Genomic DNA, 26,544 nt, shown 5'->3' on the forward strand with positions numbered 1-26,544 from the left:
GTATGTTTTTTGCTTGCTGATTACAAAACCCTAAGCTTAGTAAATTGGATTTTTCTGCAGTTCTGTTTGAACAAACTCAGTGAATCCAGAGCAACAGTGAGCTCAGATGCAATTGGGCATTAGGTATAGCTAACGAGTAAACCAGCAAAAAGGGATTTCAAGAGACAGGATTATAAGGGCTGAATTTTGCTTTCAAGGAGAAGCTTTAATGGCTTAGGAGAAATACCCCCATAATTATCAGTTAAAGCCCTCGCCAAACTCATCACCTTACATTCAAAGAATAAAGGCTTCCAAGCGTGTTGGACACCTGCGCCATTTCTGAAGTCCTCTTATTTTAGGGGACATCAAAGACCCTTAACTATGAGCAAGAGAAAATGCATCTGGGAGTACTTACATGCCAAGGCTCTTACAGCATCATGTGATGAAACCTTAGTTTACCTCTATGGATTTCCAAATTTTAGGTGATTTTTACAATTAACTTTTTTTTAAGGGCTTCTTTCTTAAAGGGGCTATTTAAGAGCTGTCCAGGAGCACTCATGCTATGTACTAAAAAGCAGCAAGTCAGAATGAAAAGTGGTAATCAATCCATCTTGATTTAATATAGTTACCTTACGGAGCATTAGCAGCTAAAGAGACTCAACAGCTCTGACAGTAACTGTCATTAACTCTTCCAGACCAGACTGAGCAATACTGCTGCATTCAATGCTGAGCACATCAGTCCCAGGAACTAGTGCTCCTGGTGACAGCTCCACCACTGCAAACCCACACCAGGCTGTGGCCCTGCTCAGAATGGAAAGCCAGGCAAAGACAGCAGAAATAGAAAGGAAATGGGGGTAAAAAGGGATCCAGGTACACACAAATGCCCATCTCCAATTTGTCTCTTTGGTAGCTATGGTCAACTATTCTTCATTAAAACGATGTTTAGTATAGTCCTCCTCAGCCTGCCGAGTACGGATAGAAGGTTTGTGAGCATAGCTGATGTGAAGGTTTATAAAATCTTGATTCCCTGTGATTATGTGGTGAAAGTCTAGATGAACATGAGAACACCATGCAAGATGCAAGTGGAAGATTCCATCAGTAATTATTGTTCTGTGGATCTTTCAATTCTAGGTTACCATATTTAAACGTGCCCTGGTCTGGTAGTGAATTAGATCTGTTCCTGGTTGTGGTGGGTTGACCCTGACTGGATGCCAGGTGCCCACCAGAGCTGCCCCTCCTTAACTGGACAAGGGAGCAACAAAAAGCTCATGGGGCAAGATAAGGACTGTTTAATAAAGCAAAGGAAAACAAATATGGACCTGTTGGAAGCATCATTTTGACTCCTACTAAATTCTGCAGAAATCTGATGTTTCTAGAGGACTAAAGGAAAGAAATTTAACTTTAACTACAGAGGTCTGAAAATTTCCCACTACCAAGTTAAGAAAAAAAAATAAGAATATACCTTTAATGCATATGTATGTGTCATAAGAGATTGAGTGCTCATAAAATGAAGCCGCTTGCAAGAAAATATATTAAGGCATTAAACCACTGAAAAAAACCTGTGTAGAAGAGAGGGCTGCTGAAGGTTGTGAAAATGTCACATAATCCATATCTCTGCCTGAAGGAAGGATAGAAGAATAGCGCTTTTAGAGCAAACCTTACGGCAGTATGCTTTGCTTTCCATCTTCACTGAAGCTAGTTAGACAGAAAACTTTCAACCTCTCTGATTCAAGCAAGCAAGACTTTCCACCCCTTCCTCAGCTTTTTGACACAGGTGGTGGCTTGTTTGCTCATCTGTACTAGCAGGCAGCTGAAGAGGACAACATGGAAGATAAGGGAGCCACAATATCTGGTCACAGACAAGTAGCCTTGTGCATCAGCACCCTAGCTTCAGTGGCAGAAGAGGAGGCAGGTTTGCCGCCCCCACCTAGCAAATCAGTCACTTCATTAGTCCTCCCCAAAAGAGCCTTCCATAATTATATACTTTACCTCAGTTCTTGCAAAACTTTTTATTATTGGCTCTGAATATTATCAGGGTCTTCTCCAGTTATTTTCTAATTTACTTCACTACCAGATATCTAGAGTTTCTCTATGGCTTTGCATTGGTACTTGTGGTTTTCCTGTAAGCAGCCTGGAGAGGATAGCAGAAATGTATCTCAAATATGCCATACTTGCACACAATTCTTATCTTGCCATTGTTCTCTCGGGACAGATATTTGGGTAATATATTTTTCTCTTGTTTTCCATGTTTTCCTCTTTAGAAATGTCATTGACAAGAGCATCTAATGGCATTCTATGCAAATATAAGGAGAAAGGAAATCTATTTTTGCACTTTTGTTCCTAGCAGTATTCCTGAAAGCAGCAGAGGTGGTGAAGAGGATACTAAAGAAAGATAGGCAGGCCCAAATAAAACAGCAGCCATTTTCCAGCCAGAGGAGCCTCCCAGCTTAGTTACTAATAGAGGCTAAAGTCAAGACATGCTTCTAATAAAGCCAGTATTAACTCACCATAATTACTTTTCCTTGCGGTAATGTTAATTCATCATCATGGCACTGCTACAAATAGAATATCATCACTTTACATTTTCCAGTAAATTCAATATATTCTGAAATTAAGGTAATAAAACTTGTGATTCCACACAATAAGATGTAGCAATTGCTAGTTCCACAGAAACCCCTCTTAATAAATGCAGTAATAGGGGTTAGTGCCGATTTTAATTTCAGAAGAGAGACTGAATTTTCTCCCGAAATGATAATTTATATATTTCCAGTATATATAGGTCAGTGCAGTTGTTTAGTGTATGTGGAAAATTGCCTACTGTGTACATTATCCTACGATGAAAGAAGAAATCTACTGTGTAGCACTGAAGTCTTTTCACTATTGTGCGTCCTCCCATCAGGTAACTTTACAAAGCCCGATTGGGCAAACTTCCACAAAAAGCAATGCCTCTTTTCCACTTAAATAATTTTACTAGTGCCAAAAGGAAGGCTTAAAAAGCCATTACTCAGGCAATTGCAGGAATTTATTCAAGAAGGATATAAATGCAAACATCTGAACTTTTTGAAATATATTCAGTTCTGCAATTCCAGTTAAGGTCCATAAGGATCAAATCTTGTACTTTGCTTTTGTAGTAGAAGGTTAGGGTTTCCTTTTCATTGTTACAGCCTGTGTCTAGTGGTTTTAAGAGCAGTCTGCAAATGTTTGCAAAGCTATGAGACTAATGATTGCACTGTTTCTCTTGGACTCATTCTCTTCATCTTCTCTGATTCAACCCATTGGATCATGAAGTGTTGAGGGTCTTGGAAAAAATGGACTGTGTGGACCAAAAAGGACAATGTTCAAAGACATTAGCATAGGCTGGCATAGTCCAGCCTTTCCTTAAAGGAAACAAAAGACACAGAAAGAGAGTAGCCTACCGCTATAGACAGAAGCCTTGTAAGGTAAACAAACATGTTATAAAAGTAGGGAAAAAAGGTCCACTTCCTCTTTTCAGGGTGAGATGAGGTCCTTGTTTAGATAGGAGAAGCTGGTGTAGCGTAGGTACAGCAGCTTCTTAGTCGCTTCCCTCATACAGATACGTTTTGAAAGGTGACTTAGATTGAGATTGGGTTTGCAAGTAATTTGGGTACCTGTGGGGTTGCAGGTTTTGTTTGGTCCTCAGCTGAGAGATACAGCCAAGCTGTTGCATGGCTGGTAGTGATACACTGATGGCATAAACAATGGCAAATTAGTGTGTACAAGAAATACAATATTCCCCTAAGAAAAAACATTTCCCAGAGTTTACTGCAGCTTCCTCGGAGATCTGACTGAAGTAGTTCTCCAGGATCATAGTAACACCAGTGTGAAGTAAAGGCCATCTCAAAGGGTTTCTTGCTCCAGGACCCCTTTGATCCTGAACCCCCTAGATTTTTCAGAGAACTACAGAGCTGGAAACCCATTTAAACTTTTCGTTTGGAATAGCAGTATTCAGCTGAACTGACATCAAAGTACATTGGCAAATTAGCTATGCATTTCTATGCAGTGCTCTCACATGCGGGTCACTCAGGGAAATAACATGGCCTTGCTCAGCAGGCTCCTGGAAGCTGCCACTCTGCTATGCTGTGCTGAAAGCAATTTAGATCTATTGTGCTTCTGGGTCCTCCTCATTCTCCTGTTCCCAAAAGGCATGATTGCTGGTGGAAAAATATTCAAAACTGATATTTTGGAAAGTGACTTGAGACTTCAAAAGCTCTTCATTGCCAAGCCGCTGGGCAGCTTGCTTCTCTAAGGAAGACAGCAGAGAGCAGTGCTATAGAATAAATAGCAGCTCGGCATAACCATTACCTGAAATAGATGATATACAGGCAGGAGAATTGCTTAGGCATGTAAGTAATAAAATCCTACAACTCAAACTGGAAATCAATAAAAACAAATAGAGTGGTAAAAAGAGAACAATGGACAAATGCATAAGTGAAAAGATGGATCCTGTTAGTGATTTCTGACTCTTTAATCAACGGGTCCCTGAGTTATTTGTCACTTGGTATAAATGTGTATGTTGCTTTATATGTTGTCAGTGTATCAAATTTAAGTAACATTTTGGACTATATTGCATAAATGATGTCCCCGTTATGGTTGTACTCTATCACAGTAACAAATCCACTATTTTAGCATTCCTGCTTGGATTCTGCATTGAAGTTCATCAGCTATATGACTTTCTTCCTTCATTCATTTTGTCATCAGTGAAAATTAATTTTCTTGTATTCTGCTCTTCTTATCACTTTTAAGCAAACAGAAATCATCTGCTGGGTAGTGACTTACTGAAAGGAAATGAACATTCCTTCTCACTGCAAGGTAATATTAATGATAATAAATCCTCCCATGACCTTATTTATCTATCATTTACTAGTCAATTCACAGTTATATGTGAAGAGCTGTGATGTATCCTATGATTATCTAGAAACAGGTTAGAAAACATTGGGAGAGAATGATGGTTGTTTTTTAGGGCTTCTCTCATATGTATGAAAGCTGTTGGGGATCTATTCTATATTTTTCAGAATTATGTCTGTATATAGACATGCTATTTAAACCAACAGGTTAAAATTAGCCTTCTTAAAAAAGTGGGTAAGTTTTCAAAAATTCTGGAAACCCACAGCTCTCATTGAGGTCAATGAAAACTTTGGGGTACCAGACTTTTCAAAAAGATGACAAATGTCTTTGGGCTGTAGTGAAAAGGAGCTCCAGAGACTTAATGGTGTAGACGTTGCCCATCTACTGGAGAAATTACTGACAGAAAATAGTCTGTGCCAGAAGATCCTGTTCTATTATATAGCTCACTTTGCATTATAGTTTATATTCAAACTGCTGGTCACGTAAAAATTATTCAGACTATATGAGAGAAGTGACTGAATGAGAGTAACAGTCATTCTTATTGCACTGGAGCTGCAACCCTCCTGTTGGATGGGACATGACTGAGAGGTATTTGAGAGCTAAGGGGTGCTGTTGGAACACATTAACAAACCCATTTTTGCATTTCTGTCAACATATCAAGATATTTTTGGCTCAGTCTCTTTGGAAAGATCTAGCATTTCAAAATCCTGGGTCTGGAAAATCTTGATAACATCCAGATTTCTGGCAGCTACCTTTTAAGAGCAGTTAGGATTCATTCCCTATTATTTTTCAAATACCGAGACACATTTTGTGGAAAGATACTCTACAAATGCAACAGCTTTGATTTCTAATGAGTAGTAACGCTATTAAAGATTAATGACAACAGCTAGTTGTTTGGTTGGTGCCATAAATTAGCCAAACTGTGGGGAGGGGGCTTAAAACAAAACGAAACAAAAAAATAAAAAAAGAGGGGGTCCATTTTGGTTTTCATCCATAATGTGGGGAAATTGTGTGTGACATTTACAAAAGGCAAAACTTCATCTCTGTTGTCCTTGTATTCAAAAGAGTCAGGTCCAGAGGAGACACTGGGGAGAAACAGCTTGTTCTGTATTACTGTCCATCTACTATGTAACAGCCTATGGATGTGTCTCAAAGAAGCAAGTAAAGCTCGGAGCGTTTCTCTAAGCAGGTTCAATCTGCAAAACGGCATCTGCCCCATGACCTTAAAAGTGTTTTTGAAGTAAAGAAGATGAGTAAGTGAAAACTTCCTATTAAGGAAGTTATTTGTACAATTCATGTTTATGTGTGACAAAGTGAATACAAGAGAACTTGTAAAATATTAGTGGAAAGTAGGTGATAGGAGCTACTGTACAAAGTAGTTATTGTTAAGTATTTAATTTCTTTGCAAATATTGGATGTTTGATTTTTTTTGTTTAGTTCAGCATTATCCCTGATATGTGCTTAATACACAGTCCAAAAAGTCAATGGAAAGCTTTACAGTGCCTCAACTGTTGGTCAAGCAGCATGTGTACTTTAATTAAATTCAGACTTTAAAAGTCAGCTAATTGTTGAAGCCAGACTAGTTCTTTCCTCTGGGTGATAATTTTGGGGGGTAATAATTGGAGGAGGTGTTCATTTGTAGATATTCCCCATTATCTCCAGCAGTTCAAAAGCATCTGGTTTACTAAGGCTTCTATATAACATAAGAAATTACAGAATAATTAACAAAAGAATGTCCCAAAGAACACTAGAAAACAGTGAGGGAGTGATTACTGGAATGACATGGAAATGGATTTGGCATAGAAATACACATATTTGAAGTCTACCTTAAATTCTATAAAGATCAGGCAATTTAAATTCAGTGCAAAAGGTCACACAAAACTGAGAGTGACGCTAGCTACTGTTTTATTACATTGGTTTTATTCAGGATGCATAAATGAGTATTATTTAGTCATTAAATAAGTCTCGTGTTCCTTCGATATTGCTTCAGCATAATATACACATTTAGTTCAGAGTTAGTGCAGATGAGTATGGAGTTAGTGCTGTGAAGTTAGTGCAAATCAAGCCCACTCTTCACGCTTTTCCATAGCTAGCACTGAGTTCAGAGAAGTTGGGTGTGTGGGCATGCTTTTCTGTGCCCGTATTGGAGATATTTTGTCAGCAGAGAAGGGAAGGAGGAGTTGAGGGAAAGGAGATCCCAGGTATTAAAAAAAAAACAAAAAAAACCCCCCCCAAAAACCCAAAAAAGCCCACCCAACTAACTGTCTTCTTGTTGAAAGATTCTTTTTACTGAAAATGACATAGTTCTGGCAGAGCATATAGAAAATTTTTTGAGACAGCTGTCTAAAAGGCATGTGGAATCTGAATTTCCCAATTGCTTATAGTTACTAAAAAGCACAGTAACACTGCCAGTATGGTACATCAATTCAAACAGTGCAGATGTACCACATTATATTGCAGTACTTCTTAGCCTGAGATGTTCATCGCTAAATTTAATGTCCAAAAGAGTGCAGCAATGGACAATGCAAGTGCTTTAGTACAGTTGAAAAAGTGCATTCCTTCTCTTCATTTGTTTACTAAACAATCTGAAATATTGATCCTGGAGAAGAAACGTAGCTGTTTAGCATAAACATACGATTTGGCTCATGTTGCTGTTGAAACTTAAATACCTTAAGAATGTTTCAAAAACAATGGTTTCTCCCCCTTTACCTCACACCAGTCCTGTTTAGCAAGAACTTGATCAGACCTAAAGTGTTTTGTCACTATCCAAAATTACAGGGCTCAGCTGTTAAGAGAAGTATTGCAATATATGCTAAAGGAAGCATATGGGCTTTGCAAATCAGGGAGGAATTTATTTAGTAATAGAATTTTATTTTAAAATTGCTCATTAATTCTTTAAATCAGCTTTTGGTTACAAGTATTTGCTTAAGTTTATGCAACATAAATTGCATAAAACTACAGCTCAAATTATTTCCTATGAATAATGTATTTGAACAAATATAGGCCTTTAACGTGTTTGCAGTTGATTTGTAGTCAGTTCGTATTTTTTATGTCTGAGCTCATTTTTTCAAGTTGTTTACTCATTTAGGTTAGAAGTGGGATTTTACATATCTCCAAATATTTACCATGCCATTTTCAGGATGTTTGATCTATTGCTTGAGGTGCTTTTTTCCTTTCCTTGAAAGTCTCTGGGAGTCCACCTGGCTAATAGGCTCCTGAAACTTTTACTGTGTTTGAGTTTACTGTGCAGGTAATGGAAAGAGAAGTGTAAACTGATGAAAAACATTTCTCTTCTTCTTGTGCAAATATTAATTCATGCAATGGTTGTGCTATCATCTAATAAACACTTTTGCATTCCTCCTATATGACAATGCATGTGTTCAAATATTCATGACTAAATAAATAATAGTATGCATAGATTGGCATCATTCAGACTGAAGAAGTTAAATAAACCATGAGAAATATTCCAGGAGGAAATAATTTTATCGCAAAGTCATGTTTTCTGAAACAGGAATGTTTCTTTCAGATCAGTTTCTAAGAAACTGCTGGAAATGCTGCTGTTTCTGAACCTGGATGTCCTGGTGCAGCCCTGCTCACCCTTATGCTGGCCCTTTTGAGCTGGGACTGACTCAGGTACTTCTCTTGTTTCTTCTAACTGATCCATCTCAAATTGCAGTAACTTAAGTTTCTGTTCACCACTCAACCCCCTGCTCATCGTTCAGTTGCCCAGCGTCTCCAGTCACACATGTCCTTTGAGAGAGGCAGCTCAGGGATATCAAGCCCATGAAAACGAAACGGCTGGTTTCTGTTTCATTGCTTTGCCTAGGCAGCAGGATTTCAAGGCAGCGCAGGTCTGTGGGCTGGATGGGCGCTGCCAGCTCTGTGGCCAAAGGGCTGCTCGTCCTCCTCGTGAAGAAGAGCTGCCATCCCTGCAGCCCCTGTCCTGGTGCGAGAGCCCCGTGGCTGTGACCAAGCGAGGCTCACCTCACCTCACTGAGACTTCAGACATTTCCAGGAGGTGTGGAGGCAAACTGTGCTCTGCCCTCTCAGAGGTGGGAGTGTAAGGGAAAAAGAGAACAGCGGGCTTTGGCTGGGAAATGAGGCTTCCTATGTTCTGCCCTTACACCTGGGGTGTGTGGGGGGGGTGCGTGCAAATGGTGCTGAAAAGGAGGCAGTTTTACTTTTGTGTTTGTAACCATTTTAATCAATGAGTGCTAGGCATATGCTGTACAGGGAAGGAGCAGCAATTAACATAGCATGTTGCTTTGTCCCAAAGTGATATTAACTTGCAGTAAGGCCACCTTAGCAGAAAGAGCAATCAAGTCATAACAGGCAATCGGGGAGAGCTGAACATGGGAGCGCTGTCCATGGCAAAAGACCGGCATTTGAGCTCCTCGTTACAAGCCGTAGGCTTCATTTAGGCTCAGGTCTGGGCCTGTGCAGTTACTAGCGCAGCACGGCCTTGCTGGAGCAGTGCTAGCCCTGATGAGCACCTGTGTCACTCTCTACGTAAGAGATGAAATCAAAAACCGTACAGCTCTTCAAAGCTTTCACACTGTCTTCTAAAAAAGCTACTTAGAAATGTGCTCTGCCATTTTTATCTGTGCTCTGCTTAGTACTCACAGCTGTGTTGAGTTATATTCTGCTGTGATTTTTCCAGTGCAATCTTCCTCTCCTGGTGGAGAGTTAAGCTAGTCCTTAACACGACTATCTAAAAAAAAACAAACAAAAAACCCCAACCTCATCCTGTCTGTAAGGATGCTGCCTATTAATATGCCTTGTAATTAGTACATCCTGCATCTATGTTCAAGAGGCAGAATTTCAGTTAACGTCTTTGGCTGGTAGGAGTTCCCTGTCAATGCGAGGGAGGGGGGAAAGCCAAATGGTGGGGGCTCTGCAGCTCTATTCCCTGGGCCCTCTGGTCTCTGAGAAAAATGACTCATGGATCAGTGGCCATCATCCTCTGTGAGGAGACTTAGTTGCCAAGACAACTGTTGCCAAGACAGACTGGTTTTCCTTGGGAATAATTTCAGTGTGTTATTTCCGTGCAGCAAACCATCTCCCATATCTGTTGTTAGACCCATGTGAGAAGCTATTGGAGTTTTAGCTCCAGGTGGAAATTAGGAAATAATAAGAAGGGAAAACAAGTCTAATTACCAAAAGGGAGTTTGCAGTCCTACATGGATCTGCACAAAGTTTGTGGTCTCTCAGGCTGTATGTGCATTCTGCAAACATGGGCCCCAAAACACAGCATTGGAAGCCTCTTCAAGCCATGAGATTAAAATGAATTCCCAAGCTTACATTTCTCTTTTAAAAAATTTAGTTGGGAATAGGATAAGGTCCTTGGGGATATTCTGTATTGTAGTACATAGCTATGTAAGTTCTTATGATCGAGTAGAGTGGCTGTGATCAGCAGCCTGCATGTGCTGGAAGCAACAGATTCCACCACCTCACCTGACCTGCGAAATGCTGGTGGGTTTTGGAGCAATTGATGTGCCCTCAGAGGACTGCTGTGTTCCCTTTGAAATTGCCTGTGAGTTTTATACTGCCTGAAAGATTGCCTTATCTTCACTTTGTTAATGGTATAGTGTTAATGGTATGTATGCAACAGTCAAGAATCCTTGTTACAGAGGCTTTAAAAGTTTATGATTCAAAACTTTACCATTCCTATATTAGTTTTCAATTTTCTGCATGAAATACTTCTGGTTCAAGTGGAAAATGTCTTTGATTATTGTATAATATTAGATAATACCCAACTGAATGGATGTAAACTAGTTAAATGGATAAACTAATCTCCTGAGAAATACAAAGCAAACAAATATAACACTGTTCTTGTTGTCCACCAGAGGTCACTTACAGGCTGCTTTATTCCTTATTGGCCGTGCTTTCACTTGCCTAGTTAGCATCTCTTGTTTCCCGTGTTAAGTACTTCTGGATCAGCTGTGCAAATGCACCTCCTGAAGATCCTACTAATGACTTTGAATCTTTTCTAAAATCATTAACATTAGGAAACAGAAAGGCAAAATCCTGCTGAAACAAGAAAAATCATAAAAAAGTGTAGGGACTTCATTGATCCCATAATGTCAGTAGGTAATCTCAGTAACTATGCCATGCTTCACAAGCTTTGCTGTGCATATTAAATAATTTTCAGTGCGAACAGACTCTACTCTCTACTACTAAATCTATGTGGGATTCTCATCTGGGTTCTTATCTGTTCAATGTTCACAAAATGCTTCTTGATGTGCACTTAAATTGAGAAGCAAAATGTGATTACAGCTTCTGATTCTTCAACTGTATGTGATTCTCAGCTGTTGCATGCTTGCAGAGGCTTTTGCTTCACAAATTTTTGTTGCAACATGAAGAAAACCCTTGGGAAGTCTTTACTTGACCAATCAGTTGTCAAATGTGAACAACTCATCCAACTTTGGCAAAAGATGCCATTCTGCATCTTCTATGGCAGTGAAAAGCTGGTGTTTTATGAGCCCGTAAGCATCAAGGAAAGGCCTGAGTGAGTTTGAAGCAAAGGAAGAGCAAGAAGGTTCCTCTTCCTCAAAGATGAATGAAGGGCAGAAATTCCCCATTAGTCTACAGACCCCATTACCCCAATAGTTAGATTTTGTGCTCTGAACTTTGCATGAATGGCATTTATTTTTGTTTTGTTACTTTTTGATGGCAAGATTTAACCTCTTTTGCAAAGAACAATATAGTGCTGAACAGTATGGCACCATACACCCATGTAAGCATCAGCAAATTTTTTGTTTGATCACCTGAGGAAATATTAAGGTGTAAACTGTGGTTTTACTGTGAAGAACTGTAATTTCTCTTTGTATGTGGGTATGCTAGAGCAGAAAAAAACCCCTGTGAAATCCTCTGTTTCTCTAGCTTCCTAATTCTTCTCATATTGGGACAAGATTGTAGCTGTTCTCAAATATAAAAGTGTAAGTATGTCATGTGTGCTTAGTTTTCCAGTTGCACTAAGCAATGCATTCTTTGCAGAAGTCGAACAGAAAGCTGGGTGAAAAGTGGCCTAGTGGCTGAATAAAAACTTCTCTTGAGTGATGGACAGCCCATACAGCAATATGTTACAAATGTACAAGGTAAGTTCCCTTAAATCTCTGTGAAGGTGAAGACAGAAGTTGTTTGACTTTATAGTCAAACTTTTACAATGTTAGTAAAGCAGAGCAGCTGACTAGGAATGGTAAGAATAGCATCCTGATGTTATCTTCTTTCTGAATCTCATGCTTTTAAAGCTCAGACCTCTTTTAGCTCAGGTGACAGGAAGCTCAGTCAGCAAATTTTCAAAAGCGGAGGAGAAACTTGGTACATGTGTTCTTAATAGTCAGTACCCCAAGTGAGGGATCCTGTGTGAATTGTGAACTTTGAATCTCAAATGGAACTTAGAGTTAAGCAGGTTGTTTGGGTTTTTTTGTCTCACTCCCTTACAGCTTCTGTAAAGATTATATGCTTGGTCTTGCAAACTCCGAAGTACAGACCCAGCATCTGTGCAAAGTCTGTTTTTAATAAGAAACAGGAATAGTTTTTGATTTATAAGCTTAGGTCCAGACTAATATGCAGTTATTTAAAGTTTGAGGGAGGGGAAGGTGGTACAAAATTCCACTTTGTTCCTAGTTAGTCAGCTGTCTGGCCCAGGACAGAAAAGTAAATTAAAGAATATCTGACTCTCATTAACGTCCACTGGAAACTCACTGGGATCTGCTTATTTAGGTCTTTATTTTTATACATAGACATTAACTCAGAGTATTATACATGCTGAAGCTTATGCTGTCTAATTTCTACCATGAATGAAGGGTGAGACTCTGTAATAATAATTACAGTATTATTCCTATTCCTACTTAACTGTGTTATCACTATGACATTGTTCCTAGTGTGTCCACTATATAAATTCCCTCCTCTCTCACAAGAAGTTGATACTTTTACCTTGCTCTTAATATAGAGTGGACACAGGACATCCCAAGATTTTATCCTTGATGAGGGCTGACTTGGGGTACTAGCCCAAAACAGGAAGCAATTGTTCATCTGCATAGTCTCTGTGGCAGGCTGACAAGTGAAAAGAAATAGGTGAAGAGCTTCAGCTCTGCTCCATCCTTCTTATTGTGCAGAGGTATGCATGCATAGTAGGTTACACAGGCAAGGGATAAATCACTACTAATTCAGAAGAAAAGATCCTGCACAGGACAGCTTCCACTTTGTACCTTCTAAGAGCTCTAATTAAACTCACTGTATAAGCACCTATTAAGAATGGTGCTCCATAATGCCTGGTTTGAGGTTTTTCAGAAACAAGGTTATTCCTAGGTTTTGTTCTTCAAAAGTCTTTAATCCTGACTCTAGTTGTCTCATTGAAAAGTTTAAAATACTTTGTAAACTCCTGGTTTGGGGATAAGAGCACTCTGTTGGTCTGACATCAAAGTGAATCAATGAGCTAGCTGTGAATTTCTATCCACTGCTTTAGCCATATATTCTTTTGCAAGTGTCTAGAAGCTGTCACCCTGCTATGCTGTGATGAAAATAATTGGATATAGTTCCCACTTCTGTTATTCCCATATGATATTGCTGCTGGTGAAGAATACTCAAAACTGATGGCTCCAAAGGCAAGTTTGAAACTTTGAAAGCCAAGTGTTCTCACGTGCTGAGCTGCTTGCTTCTCCAGGGAAATCTGCAGAGACCTGCAGCATACATCAAAGAGCAGCCAGACGTAAGACCATTCCCCCAAATGAATGATATGCAGAAAGAAGGTACATTCAAGGATCTAAATAGTGAGGAACTCGGTACTCAAATTGAGAATGAGGAGAACCAAATAATTCTGGGGGAAGGGAAGGCTGTATAGAAATAAGGAAATAGGAAACGAAATTACAAATCCAGTGAAGACAGACGTTTAATAATTAGTGAATACTAAGCCACCTGCCCTTACAATTTTTATTGGTCACTTGATGCAGGAATTTACAATAGTCCTGTAAGTTTGGGTACTGCATATAAACATGATGGGTTTGCCACAGGTTAGTAAAATTTCTACTGTGTGATGAACTGTTTCAGCAAGAAGGTGTCCTGACCTAGCAAGACCCTAGGGGTGGGGAAATTGCTGAGAATCTGATCTGCTTCATGCTTCCACTTTTGCAGGCAAGCAGCCTGCAGGGAACTTCAACAGACATTTAACAAACCAGACATTTTTGTGGGTTACAAAGTTACAAAATAAGCCGTGCATGCCATGTGTTGACAGCTTATAGATACCACATTTGGTGCTTGGCCAAAATAGCAAAGGTCAGTGTGGAAATTTCAGCTTCCTATTTAAAAAGAACAGATCTCGAATTCCAAATCTCTTTAATGATGTTGGCTCTACAATGTTTTTATCAAATCATGGCTGACAAATAGCACTGCTCTAAACTGATGTTTTAATTTTATTTTTACTGAGACTAAATTTATTTTAGCTCCCGAACAGGAAAGATACAAAGGCAGCCTCACAGCTTGCTGCATCTCTGTCTGATGCCACCACATCAGAGAACAGCCCCAGAAATGGGATCTTGGGAACAAAAAATCACTCCTGACACTGCTGCAAGGATGGAGAGTTTGAATTGGGTTTTTGCAGCTGGAAATGTCTAACAGACCTTCCTCTAGGTAAGGAAATTTTCTGCAAGCAGAGTTGCCCAAGACATCTCCTCCTCAGCATTATATTTTATGTTATTAATTTTGCAGAGCTACCCATGGCAATATCCTCCCCACTATTCTTGCTACTGTACTTTCCATGTCCACACAATGTACTATAGCCAGCTGGACAGTGCAAGCTCTATTGAGAAGTTTATTCTAATCACTAACTGTATCACTAGCATTATAAGAAGACAAGTAGTAAGTGATTTACTTTAAAGATATTCCTCCACTCCATGTTGTTTTTCCAAATCCTACATCCCATTTTTAAACATAAATGGGTATGTTTGAGTTGGCCAAGTTTTTTCAGACTGCATTGCAGGAAAGGCAGTCAGTGCAGTCCTTCCCTCTCCTAGGGTATTAAAAAATGAATCCATTGACTGAATAAAGAGGAAAACCCTTACAGTCAAAACTTTCTGTGCCTGTAGTTGTTCTGATTTTTTCATTGTTCATTTGCACTGTAACACAGTCAATGTCTGTCCAAGGCCAGGCAGAGAGCAAAGGGCTCACTCCCAGAATGTCGTATGCAGTACCTGTAAATAGGGGTGGTGAGATTGAGGTAGGCAATCGTTAGGATTGTGCAAGACAGAGATAAACCAGTAAGCAACCTCTTCCCAAATTAAAGCACAAAATTACAGCTTTTAGTAGAAATGTAGGGGATTTTTTTTTCTCCCGGCAGGCTTTGTCCTCACGGTAAAAATCCAGCAGGTTTCTGTTCCATTTCTTCTCTGCTACGTTCTGTTGTGCTGGCTGTCAGGGAAGCCAGTGGTGCGATAGGAGTTTCACTGTGTACTGATCAAGGAAAGGTGTTGGTAAGTAAAGATCTCTTCTGCTGTGATAAGTATTTGACCATACTGAGGCCATGCAACCCTTGCAGGTGCAGACATGCTGGTTAGAAAGGACTTTTGTAGGCTGCCCTACTGGACCACAGCAAGCTGATGAGGAGGACTGTTAGCAGGATGTAATCTATCAGTTTAATAGCATTCTGTCCCTGAGTATTCTCTGTATAAATGTAATATCTGCTTTTGAAGAGCAGTTTCCCTAGTACTTGACTTCAGTAGGGCTGTCCTGTGTTGTCAGACTGTCAGGTTTCGGGCTAATGACTCAGACCTGTCACCTCCAAGACTAGGTCTGGAACAAGGACTCCCTGCTGCCTTTTCCAGGATCCCTTCCCTGCTCTTACCTGCATTGGGTAAATCGTGTCCTAAAGCACTTTTTATGGAGGAACAAAAGTGTTACCTGAGATCTATGTCTTTAAATAGGACCTCCAGAACTAGCTACCTCCTAAATATAAAAGTTTCATGGCACCTTTCAAGGCCTAATTCTGATCTCTGCTAAGAAAGTCTGCAACTGTGTAAGCCTTGGGACCTGAGGACTGTCATACTGTCATTACATCCACTTAGTGTGATTCTGCATGTGGGATTCTCCATCTTCTCTGAATATAAATATGGATTGCAAAACCTGTGTTTTTTATTTCAGCTCCCTAAGAATTACTCCATTTTTGTGAGAAATTTGGAACATTTTGCTTTTTTATCTAAACCATTGTTGGTGCAAATTATAATTAGTCTCTTTGGGAAGTGATTTCATTGCTAGTAAACCCTGCCACCAATTTGCCAAGGGTAAACAGGCACTTTGGCTCTCCTAGAATAAAGGATTGAGGTGGTCAACTTGGAAAACTTTGGAGGTAAATAGATCTTAGCTCCTGGCAGGCAAAACCAACAAAGGCTTGTGTGAGGCTGAATCTCCATAGGGAGCGGACTTCTCTGAGAGCTTAACATTTTGTTTCCAAGTTTTCTGTTATTGTGCTATTATTTTAAGCTTTGTCTTGCTGCCTTCATGGGAGACAGCAGCAATATCAACTTCCTTGGTACTGGATAATTAACATAGTATAAAAACTCAGCAGAAAGAAATCCTTAGAGGGCTGTTGAGATCTGACTTGAGTCCATGAAGCTGGGTAAGAAATATAAACCAGGATTCAAGTTTTGTTATACTAGTTAGCTAAATACCTTTCCTTACTTTATTTTCATGTATGCCATTGCCCCAGATTTTGATGGGACCCTAATGGAGGCAGCACAAAGAAGTATAAATAAAAGTGGTGCTTCTTAAACTTTGCTTTTTATCCTAATGATAATGTTCTCACAGTAATATGCTAGAGTTATACTTTATATTGTACTTTATCAGATGAAACATGACAGGGGAATCTGCTCTCTGTGGACAATCTTTTCTGAAGCTTAAAATAAAGAGAAGCAATTAAGGTGACTAGCAAAATTCACGCTGGATTTAGTTTCTGTCCTTACCCCAATCTGTCAACCAAATGGTGCCTCCTTAGGCTTGTCTTTCATTTTGACTGGTAGAACTGGGAAAAAGTAAGGCCAATTGACTTTAGTATGTGGCTTATTTAACATAAAAGTTTGTCAGCTCATGTTTCTGGTAGTTTCATTTTGGTTTTTCAGTTAAACACATAATGAAATCAAGGACAATTACTGTGGCACAACTAGTCAGAACATCGCGCAGAGCTTTACCTTATGATGTTACTGCCTGTTAGTGTTGTTCTGCTCAGAGAGGGCAGCAAAGTATTGCAGATCTGGGATCCAAGAGGACTTCGGCTCTGAGGTGTAATACTGAGGAAGAAATGTATCTTATTAATATACAAGGTCTGAAAGCAGAAATTGGGAGGCAATCAGATCATTACTACTTAAACGCACTAGTAGTGGAAATGCTGTCAAGAGAAACAGCTTAATCACTCTAAGCTTTAGACATACAGCAATCCTGATAGCTGTGGAAAGAAGAGTCTCAGCAGAAACACAATAGCTGGAGAGTTCAGGATTCATCCCAGACTGGAATATTGTATGACTCATTTGGCATGAAGAGAAATGCTTTAAATTTAGACATACAATGAACAAAACATTGAAATGGATTTGCAGCATGGTGAGATTGATGACTATATTAGGTATGTATTGCTATATTAGGTATTTTCATTACAGCTTCAGACTTTCAGATTCTTATAAGCTTGGTTGTTTCTTTTCTGGTTGTCATATGAAAAGATACAATCAGAGGCTAGATGAAATGGTTCAGACATTATCTCTTGTTCTTGGTCTTTTGCCTGAAGACAGGAGTGTATTTCCTAGGCAATGTAGGCAACTCTTTCCTAGGCAACCCTTTAAAATTATGTAAATGGAGGAATTTATGAAATGACTGCTTGATTTGTCACAGATCTGTGGGCTTAGCAATGACTCTTCTTCAGCCTTTCAGTGCCTTGGTACTTTGGCTTTCACTGTTGATGGTAACAAGATGGTGCAAGTAATTTCTCAAGAGATACTGTGTGGCGTTAGGAAAAGCACAAGGTCCATCACTGTTCTTAAATTAACTTGGGAGGAAATGGCACAGGCTGCAATTTACCACATCGTGAGCATCAGCAGAGTAAAGTCATATAGCTCTGCACCTCTTCCAAGGGGTGTCTGGCCTGGAGAAAGCACAACTTTGAAGCCATAGTTGTGTGTAAAGCCTGTGAAAGTTAACCTGAAATTGGGGCAAGAAATTGAAGAGCACAGAGAGGCTGAACAGCTGGTAGCAGTGACCTCTTTGGCCATCTCCCTTTTGTCCTCCTGTGCTCATGTATCAGCACCCTAGAAAATGGTGTCTGAAACCACTGCGGAGGTTTTACCTGGCACAGAAGCGCAGCGAGGGTTCCCTGCCCACGAGTGTTGTGCTGGTACCAGATAAACCAGAAGGGAAAGTTTATTCCTGCCCAGTAATTCAGTGCAGTGGTTCTGCAGTCAATGGCTTACCAGGCAGAGATGGAAGAGATGCTCCCAAAGGTGAAAAGGAAGAACCAGGTACAGAGCTATGAACATTTAGCAATATTGTATTTTTTATACTCCTTATCATCCCTTTAGTCTTGTTTCATGCCTCCTTCATTCTTTCATTTTGTCTTTTTACTTCTCTCCTTTTCTTCTACCCCATTAACCTTTTGTAGGCTCCACACAATTTCAGGAAGCTGAAAATGCTTTCTGCATTTATAATGCTACTCTAGGTACTTGGCTTTTAATAAATAAATACAGTACATTTTGACAGCAGCCCATAAAACACAGTTGTAATGAGATTTTAATCTGATTGTACCATTTGTACTCTGAATCACTTAGAGAGTTTCCTACGGTACCCTACTAAATGATTATTGCTTTTTCTTTCCAGGGGCCAGCTCTCAAAACCAGAAATCATGCTTGCTATAGTTGGCTCCTAATCTGATGGTCATACCTTGATTGCTTCATACTCACTAAGTCCCAACAACAGAATTCCCCCAAGGCATGATTTGTCAGTTAGGTGACTTTTTTCATGCACTGCTGCAAACAGCAAATAGATCAGCAAGTGCTTTCTGTCATGTGGCAGAACCAAGTCATCTGCTCTCCCAAGCTGCCAAATCATAGTTTCTGTCCAAACTTAATAAGTACATATGGAATCATATACTTTCTTATTGTATCCTGTCTGTGTTATCATGTTATCCTCCACACATCCTAGAATTAGATAACTGCTTTTCAACCTTCAAGCAAACTCCCATTGTTATCAATACCACTTGATATGAACTATGACATAAAATTTTAGTAGCATATATTGATATTCTGTATAGACATTTTCTGGTCCACATACCCTCAGTATGTCTTCTGCAATTATATGGTTGAAATAAGCAAAGCCAGCACTATCTGTTTCAACAAACTGCTTCAGAGGTATCCTTAATCTTATGATTTAGCTCATTTTCTAGATCATATACTGTAATGTGTGATTGGATTACAGCTGAAGTATATTGGCTTTCTGGTTTTAGAGCATGTGTACCTCTGCAATAACATGAGACAGCATTTATTTCATTGGATTTTCAGTGCCATAAGTAGGTGTAGTAAAGAATTTTTCATCAAAGTAATGCATTTCCTAGCAAATGAAGCTTTCCACAGGAACAATTCAATCTTCCTGAGATGCTTTTATTTTCCTGGGGTGGAAAAAAAAAAGAAAAAAAAAAGAGTCAGTGTTTAGTACTCTCTCTAAGCACTAAGAAAACATAGTGGGAGAAAAACTTAGAAAACTTTTAAACAATTTTATTTTAAATCAAACTCTAGGAGAAAAATTGAGAGGTCTGCAGGGTTTCCCTGGAAAAGCAGGACCTCCAGAAATAAAAGAAGTTTTGGGATCACAAGGAGAGAAAGGAGAAAAAGGAGAACATGGAAGTAAGGAGTAAATTCCTCATGTTTCTATAATCTGGCTTTCAAGCTTTTAATATATCTTCCAAAAAATATTTGTGTTAATATCTGGTATCCTTACAACATCATTTGAGGAAAGGTGTGATTTCCAGAAGTGTAAGGAGTGGAGAGATAAGTTGTCTGTTACATAGGAGATGAGTTGACCAACATAACTGGGGGGAAAAAAGTGTCTGGAATGAGTCACTAGTTTATTGTTGGGAGTGAAACAACAAACCTTCTATGTCATTATAAACAGCATATTTTTCTTTCATTCTTTGCCTGTTCGTGTGGGTTTTGCTTCAACTTTAATTCATTTTAAAATGTTTACATCTGTGTTTTGCCTTTGAGAACTGGGCTTTTCCCTCTGAATAGGATGACTTTGGCAGCCCTGAGAATTCAAAGCCCACCCAAGTATTCATCCCAGTCAGGGATAAGGCTCTCCCACTGGGACAAATTTCCATGGAACAAACCTGCAATGTGACCTGTGGTTTCTGCTCTGGAAACTGAGTAGCTCTCTCACGTGGCATCAGGTTACAGGAAAGCTAAACATCTCAGAGACAGTTGTTGTGTAGTCATTTTAATATAAATTACTAAATAACATCCTTAATTCCTAGTTCTAGTAGCCAATGACCTGCACAGACAAGTAACTGCTTTGGAAAGAAAAGTACAGGTTTTGGAGGCTGAACTAAATAGATGCAAAAAAGATAAGGTCTAATCGTTGATTAGTTTTCTTTTTGGCCTGGTAAAATGATGGACATGCTTGTGCTGGAGAAGGGACTGAAAGCAGTAGGCTGAAACAGATATTACAAATTTCTCTTGCGTTGCTCATGGGAGATGGTCATTAATTAAATGCTGCCTCACTGAATACATCCTTCCTGAACTGACCTGCCCACAAGAGCGTTGTGCTGCTACCATTCCCACATCATCAGGGGAAAATTTAACTATGTATATGGCCCAGTTTTTGTATCATTGTAGATGACGTGGCAGACTCCTTTCACACTAATCCCAGAAACCTGTTAAAGACAATAAGATAAAATAACTTGCTTATTAAAGACAGCAACTGTGTTTCAAAAGAATTGCTGTTAACAGTTTTATCTGCTAAATGAACAAGAGCTTCACTTTTATTGGCTTTTTATGAAAGCCTGTCAAGCATGTGAGCTATATATTCCTAATTCTCCAAGATAATTTTATATTTTCTGGAGAAATACTCAGTTTCCCAGGCTCACTAAAGCTGTCTCTGTCTCCTCTTTCCACTCTGATGCTTTGAACCCTGAGTTCTATTACAGTCCCTCAGCTTTGGTTCCTGTGATAAAGCTGATGGGTACAGAAGATCTCCTAATTGCAGCTCAGTTCCTTTGTATGATTTTAATTGATCTGTGATTTTTGCATTGAAACCTGGCAAGCTATTTTGTCATGCTTGCAATTTGAGTGTGAATTCCCTCAGATCCTGATTCAAGAGCTGTAATGCTATATGAACTGGAAATGAAAAACATTAGTACAAGACTTGTGATCCAGTTTCTTGTGAAATTCCCATTTTCTTTAAGTGTGGGCTTGATATTTCTGGGTGTCTGTTTTGTTTGACTTCTATTGGATTCTGCCTACGACTTCAAGAAATAGTCTTTTTATAGCTGGTATTAGCTACTTCTGAAGTACAATTGTGATATGGAGAAATTACTATAACATGATCAATTTTTGGTATAATAAAATTATGTTCACTTTTGTTTCTAGCTTTGATTTTAAAGAACATCAAGAGTATTGGTAAAAAAAATATTTGTCTCAACTGAAAAAGAAGATACTTTTGACAATGGAAAATCCTTTTGTGCAAAAGCTGGAAGTGCACCTGCCTCTCCTAGGAAGGAGGCTGAGAATACAACTTTAAAAGACTTAAGAACACCTTCGATGCAGGCTTATATGGGGATATCTGCTGAACAGACTAAAAGCACATTCACATATCTGAATGAAGAGGCTGTAACTTACAGAAAACAAAATGCTGGAGAACCAAATAATCTAAAAAATGAAGACTGTGTAGTAATGTAAGACTCTGGAAAATGGAATGACGTTGATTGCTGAAATTCATGTGCCTTAATTATTTGTGAATTCTTGAGCTGATGAATCTAAGAAAACCCAAAGCTTTTGCTCTCAATTATGTGGTTGATATAGAAGTTTGTTCCCATAAAGGTGGCCTGAGATAACCAGAACCAGAGTGTATTTATAATTGTTTTCTCTTTCACTTTCAGTTTTGAATCTCCTAATAAAATACAGATTTAATTTTTTCAATCATTATGAATAAAATTGTGTTTATCATATTGATAGTAAGTCTAATAAGTTATGGCATGCTCAGCAGGCTGGTTGTTACACCTTGCTATGGGTTCCTCATAAATGCAGCATGAGGGAAGCATTTTTTAATAATCTTGAAACTAATGAAAATTTTTTATATATTCTGTCTTTAAGCTGAGCTGTAAACTTGGAGATATTACTCTCTACATGTTGCTTCTGATACGTTCTTTTATCATGTAGATAATGGACAGTGCATACAGTCTATGTTATTTCAGTATTTAGTGATAGCTTTTCTCCCAATGCGCTTTTACTCTAGTTCTAAAATTGACTGTTAATGATCACTTACAGCCTAAAGTGGTATTTGTCATCTGAGTACAGAGGTCCATTGCACACAAGTGATTACTGAAATGCAAATAATATCTTTTTTGAAGTTTCAGCTATTTTCGTGCTGTTTTTTCCATGTGATAGGAAAATGAAATGTGCTGTAACTACAAAGAGGAATAAAACAGTAAAATGTCCAGCCAGATTGCTTTGTGTGCGGTAGAACAATCACAAGAGAACAAGATCTTTGTTGGCAATCTATAGGCATCATTTGAAGTTCAGGAGATACAGATCAAGATTGAAATGCAGTAGAAAGCAGAATATTTTTGTGTTAAATGAAACACAAGAGTCTACTGGTGAAATGTACTCCAAGTGGAATTTAGCTCATGCAGAAAAACAGCAAAAGGCCTTATTTACGTGAACAGGTCCTTAACGTGGAAGAAGTGATACCATAGGTTTTTATGATTTTCTTGATGGGAGCTTATTTCACCTCAGGTGAAATACAGACTGGATTAACTAGGAATAGGTGAATACCATGACAACAAAGTCCAATACTAAAGGTTCGACAATTAAGAAAAATACTTACATGCAGACTTTAAATTTTTGACCATGGAAGAATAGAAGATTTTCAATTCCTCTTCCACTTAGTTCAAGACATGTAAGTACCTCTACGGAGAGAAGGTCTCTGTCTATACTGGCAAGTTATGTGGACCCACAGGAACATAGGAACATATCTGTACAGAGGAACATTTGGCGCCCAGCTCTTCTGTTTTATAGCTGTTACTTTCATTGCCTAATTCCATGTCTACCTTTATAAGTAATGGCATTTCTTTTCTCTGCACCAGCTTATACAGGTACAGCAAAAAAGCAATTACTGAAATTGGTGAAGGGCATGAATTTTCTAGAGTATGATTTATCTGCTGATCTGCATCATGTTCTCCTTGTCATTACTGGCAATGTATCTTTGCAGTTCTCAAGTGAACTGCATTCCTTTTCTTCATTAATTGGTGCCCTGTAGCTATAAAAACAAGAAATTTTTAAATTTTGCCTGGGAGTTTTTAATCAATATTTATTATATGAAAACGCAGGATATGGTGCAATATTTAAAAGATAGATTTGGGTTAATTTAGGACAAGAAAGAGACATTCTAGAGAGTAGGTACAATCCTGTTGTGCTTCCAGGTTTAGGGATCAGTGGTAATTCTGTCTCCAATGCATTTATTTGGAATGATTATGTAAGTCTACTTTGAGATTGTATCAAAAAAAACCTGTGATGTGTTTTGTGACCATTTCGTTTGGAGCTGGACTAACAGCAATGATGTGTTATGCCCCCAGTGCATCATCCAGTAGGTTACAATGACTAAACTGCTAGTTTGAAACAGATTTGGAGTCATATTTTGCAGATGTGAACAGTTGTGTTCTTTTAACTGAATTTTTTTAGAAATACTATTCCTAATTGCCATATCAGTCACTCTCTCAAGAGTCCAGCTCTGAAATATAATTTAGACTAATTTTTACATGGCTTTTCCAAGCAAATCTCCAATACGGTTTGTTAGAAATTTATGAAGCTTCTTGTAACCTTATGTTAAGATTTTTTGTGTTTGGAGAGCACTACACTTCAAATGGGATCTATAAAAACTGCAAAAATCTTTACAGGTAAGTGCAAAAATATTCTTATGCCAAAAACATTGGGAGTTCATGAAGGCAGAATGGGAGAACATTCATATTGTATCCTCAGTTTCATACAGTCCAGTTACCAGATAACTAACTTTTCTACCAGGCTGTGTACATGAAAGGTGTATTTGGCCCCAGCAAGGATGGTATATATAGCAAATCTGAGCTGCTTTACGTAAACGTCTGGTCAGGTCATCTCTTGGGTCCTTAAGCTCTCAGGCTTCAGTCTGGTATCACTTCTGTTCCCAGCATTCCCCATCTTGTAGGTTTACCCTGGTGTAAACCATCTCAAGGAAAACGGTTTCCCAGCTGAAACACTTCCTGTGCAGAAGGGAAACCAAACTCTGCTCCGTATTACACTGATGAAAATCTGTCCCTGGTGGAGTTGCCCTAGAAACGCAGCTGTGTAAGTGAAAGTATTGCTTACCCAGTAAACTGTCCTGTCCCGAACCGCTGCTCGGAGGAGCAGAAGAGCAGTGTTCAGATCTGTGAGTTTTGGCAGGCCGTTGTGTGGGAGCAGGCTGATCTTCTGACTGGACAAAAGTCCACAGGGCAGAAACAAGACCTAGAAATAGAAAATGAGCTTTTATTGAGTCATATTACTTGAAACTTTTAAACTCGGCAAGGTACTGCTGAGCGCCCTAGGTTCTGACCTTCCTCACCATGCATGTTAGGGAGACCTTTCTTAAGGGACACCTTTCTTCAGTAGGTGCTGAAAAGAGTGGAGTTTGAAATTGTGTTCTATTATCTTCCAAGAGGCTTAAATCAGCATCCCTGATGACCACTTAATTTTGCATTAATTATAAACTAATCTGTACTTGCTGTTATGCCCCTGATTAGAACTATCTCATTTGGTGCTAATATGACCTCCACAGAGCTTCTGAGTAATTCAGGATGAAAGCAGCATTTGTTAATCAGCTGCTGGGTTTATCTTTCTAAAACACAGTTTCAGGCTAAGTACAGGCTTAGGAAGACCTATTTCGTCACATGTGAAAAACCACAGTCTCTGAAAAGCTCTTTTCCTTCTCTTTATTTTTCAAGCGGCAATTTTCAGAGGGAACTACAAGGTGGAAACAGGAAGTTATTTCAGTCAGTAGCAACTTGTACTTACCGCTTTGTTTTTCATTTATAACACATAAATAGAGGGGAAGGGGTGGTTAACTTATGCTCAGAGCAGAGGAGAAACATGCCCTTTGCTCTGGTTGTTTTCTGTTGTGAAGGCATCACCCTCTTGTGTGAAACATGCAGAGGAGAACTGTCACCCAGGGAATTCTGTGGCTTTAGCGCTACCAAAGTGGCTCTACCCTTTGCCCTAGCACCTGGAGATATAAGGAAAGAAAAATAATTCCTGGATTGTAGTTTGGCCAGTAATGCCCAGGAGAAGAAATAATGCAGGAGAGCGTGGAAACCTAGGTGCACCTCGTATCTCTTTTAAGCTCTCTGCCAAACCTCTCAGCACTAGCAGCATGACTGGATCCTCTGTGTTATCTCTAGGGAATGACTTTATCCTGAGGCACCTACAGCTAACATCTTCTTTCTTTTATGGTCTGTGACCTTAGTGATGTTTCAGACATCAGTAGCTTGAGCTGTTTAGATCATTGCTTCAGGGCAGACTGTTGTGAGAGCTTTTTCCTGGCTGTGTGCTCTGGTTTGTTTGTGTCTTCAGTGAGCAGCACAGTTTGTCCCACAGAGCTGAGCTTGTGCGTTAATCCTGCAAGAGGCTTCTGGCAGCTTTGCAGTGGGAGGAAGACTCTACAATGTCTAGCTGGTTGGCATCCTCTTCTGGGGTGTTCAAATACAGATAAAACTTCAAGCAGCTGGACTAAGTATACAGAATGCGAGAGCAGTAGTCAGCCCACATTTAGGTGTCTGATTTCAGAGACTCTGGGCGTGCTAACGTTGGGCATCTTGGAAATGGGGCCTGCATCAGCTCAGTGGTGCAGCAGACTGAATTTCAGTGTTTCGTTGCAGCCTTAACAGAAAATATTACTACAGAGCTGCAAAAGATGCGTGAGTATGTATACTGTCTCACAACATTCAAAACCCCAAAGCGGCCCTCTGTTCCTGCGTTGCTTTGCCTTAGTTTGGTCTCTTTCTTACCCTGTTGTTTGGATACTCGTGGCAACTGTATCGTGATGAGTCCCAGTTGTTTACACCCCCTAACTGTCCTACTCCTTCTCACAGCTTGTACTTGAACACATTTCAGGGATGTACTAAAGGCAGTGAGAAGGGGAAGGAGGGATTAAACCATCTGGTCCTGCTGCCTTGTTGCAGCTTTCCCCATCAGGCTTTCTGCGCTCTCTTGGGAGACCTCTGCACAGAGCATCTTTTCCCCTTCCTCCCGTCCGCACTGCTGGGCTACAACTCTTGGCTACCTTTGCCTTGTGCTTGAGATGATAGATATGTACAAAGAAAGGCTCTATGCGACCTTCCCCCCTGCCCCAAGAACTATTCCCAAGCATGTTTTTGATTCAAACTTTTGTTTTGATACAAGGGAAGCTAAACTACTATAAGCTGCTTTAGCACAGCACTTCATCACCAAATTT

The 26,544-nt window shown here is 39.4% G+C and overlaps 1 protein-coding gene across 1 annotated transcript; it reads left to right on the plus strand.

Moving 5' to 3' along the window:
* Positions 1 to 17,731: 17,731 nt before the first annotated feature.
* SFTPD (surfactant protein D) lies at positions 17,732 to 21,836 on the plus strand. The gene is given in 7 exon segments (XM_010567928.1): positions 17,732 to 17,802; positions 18,205 to 18,338; positions 19,608 to 19,715; positions 20,342 to 20,422; positions 20,781 to 20,789; positions 21,456 to 21,487; positions 21,489 to 21,836. Coding segments are annotated over 7 exon segments (783 nt in total).
* Positions 21,837 to 26,544: the final 4,708 nt, after the last annotated feature.

This window comes from Haliaeetus leucocephalus, unplaced genomic scaffold (genome assembly GCF_000737465.1).
Source record: "Haliaeetus leucocephalus isolate CR32 unplaced genomic scaffold, Haliaeetus_leucocephalus-4.0 Scaffold229, whole genome shotgun sequence".
In the NCBI taxonomy this organism is placed as follows: Eukaryota; Metazoa; Chordata; class Aves; order Accipitriformes; family Accipitridae; genus Haliaeetus; species Haliaeetus leucocephalus.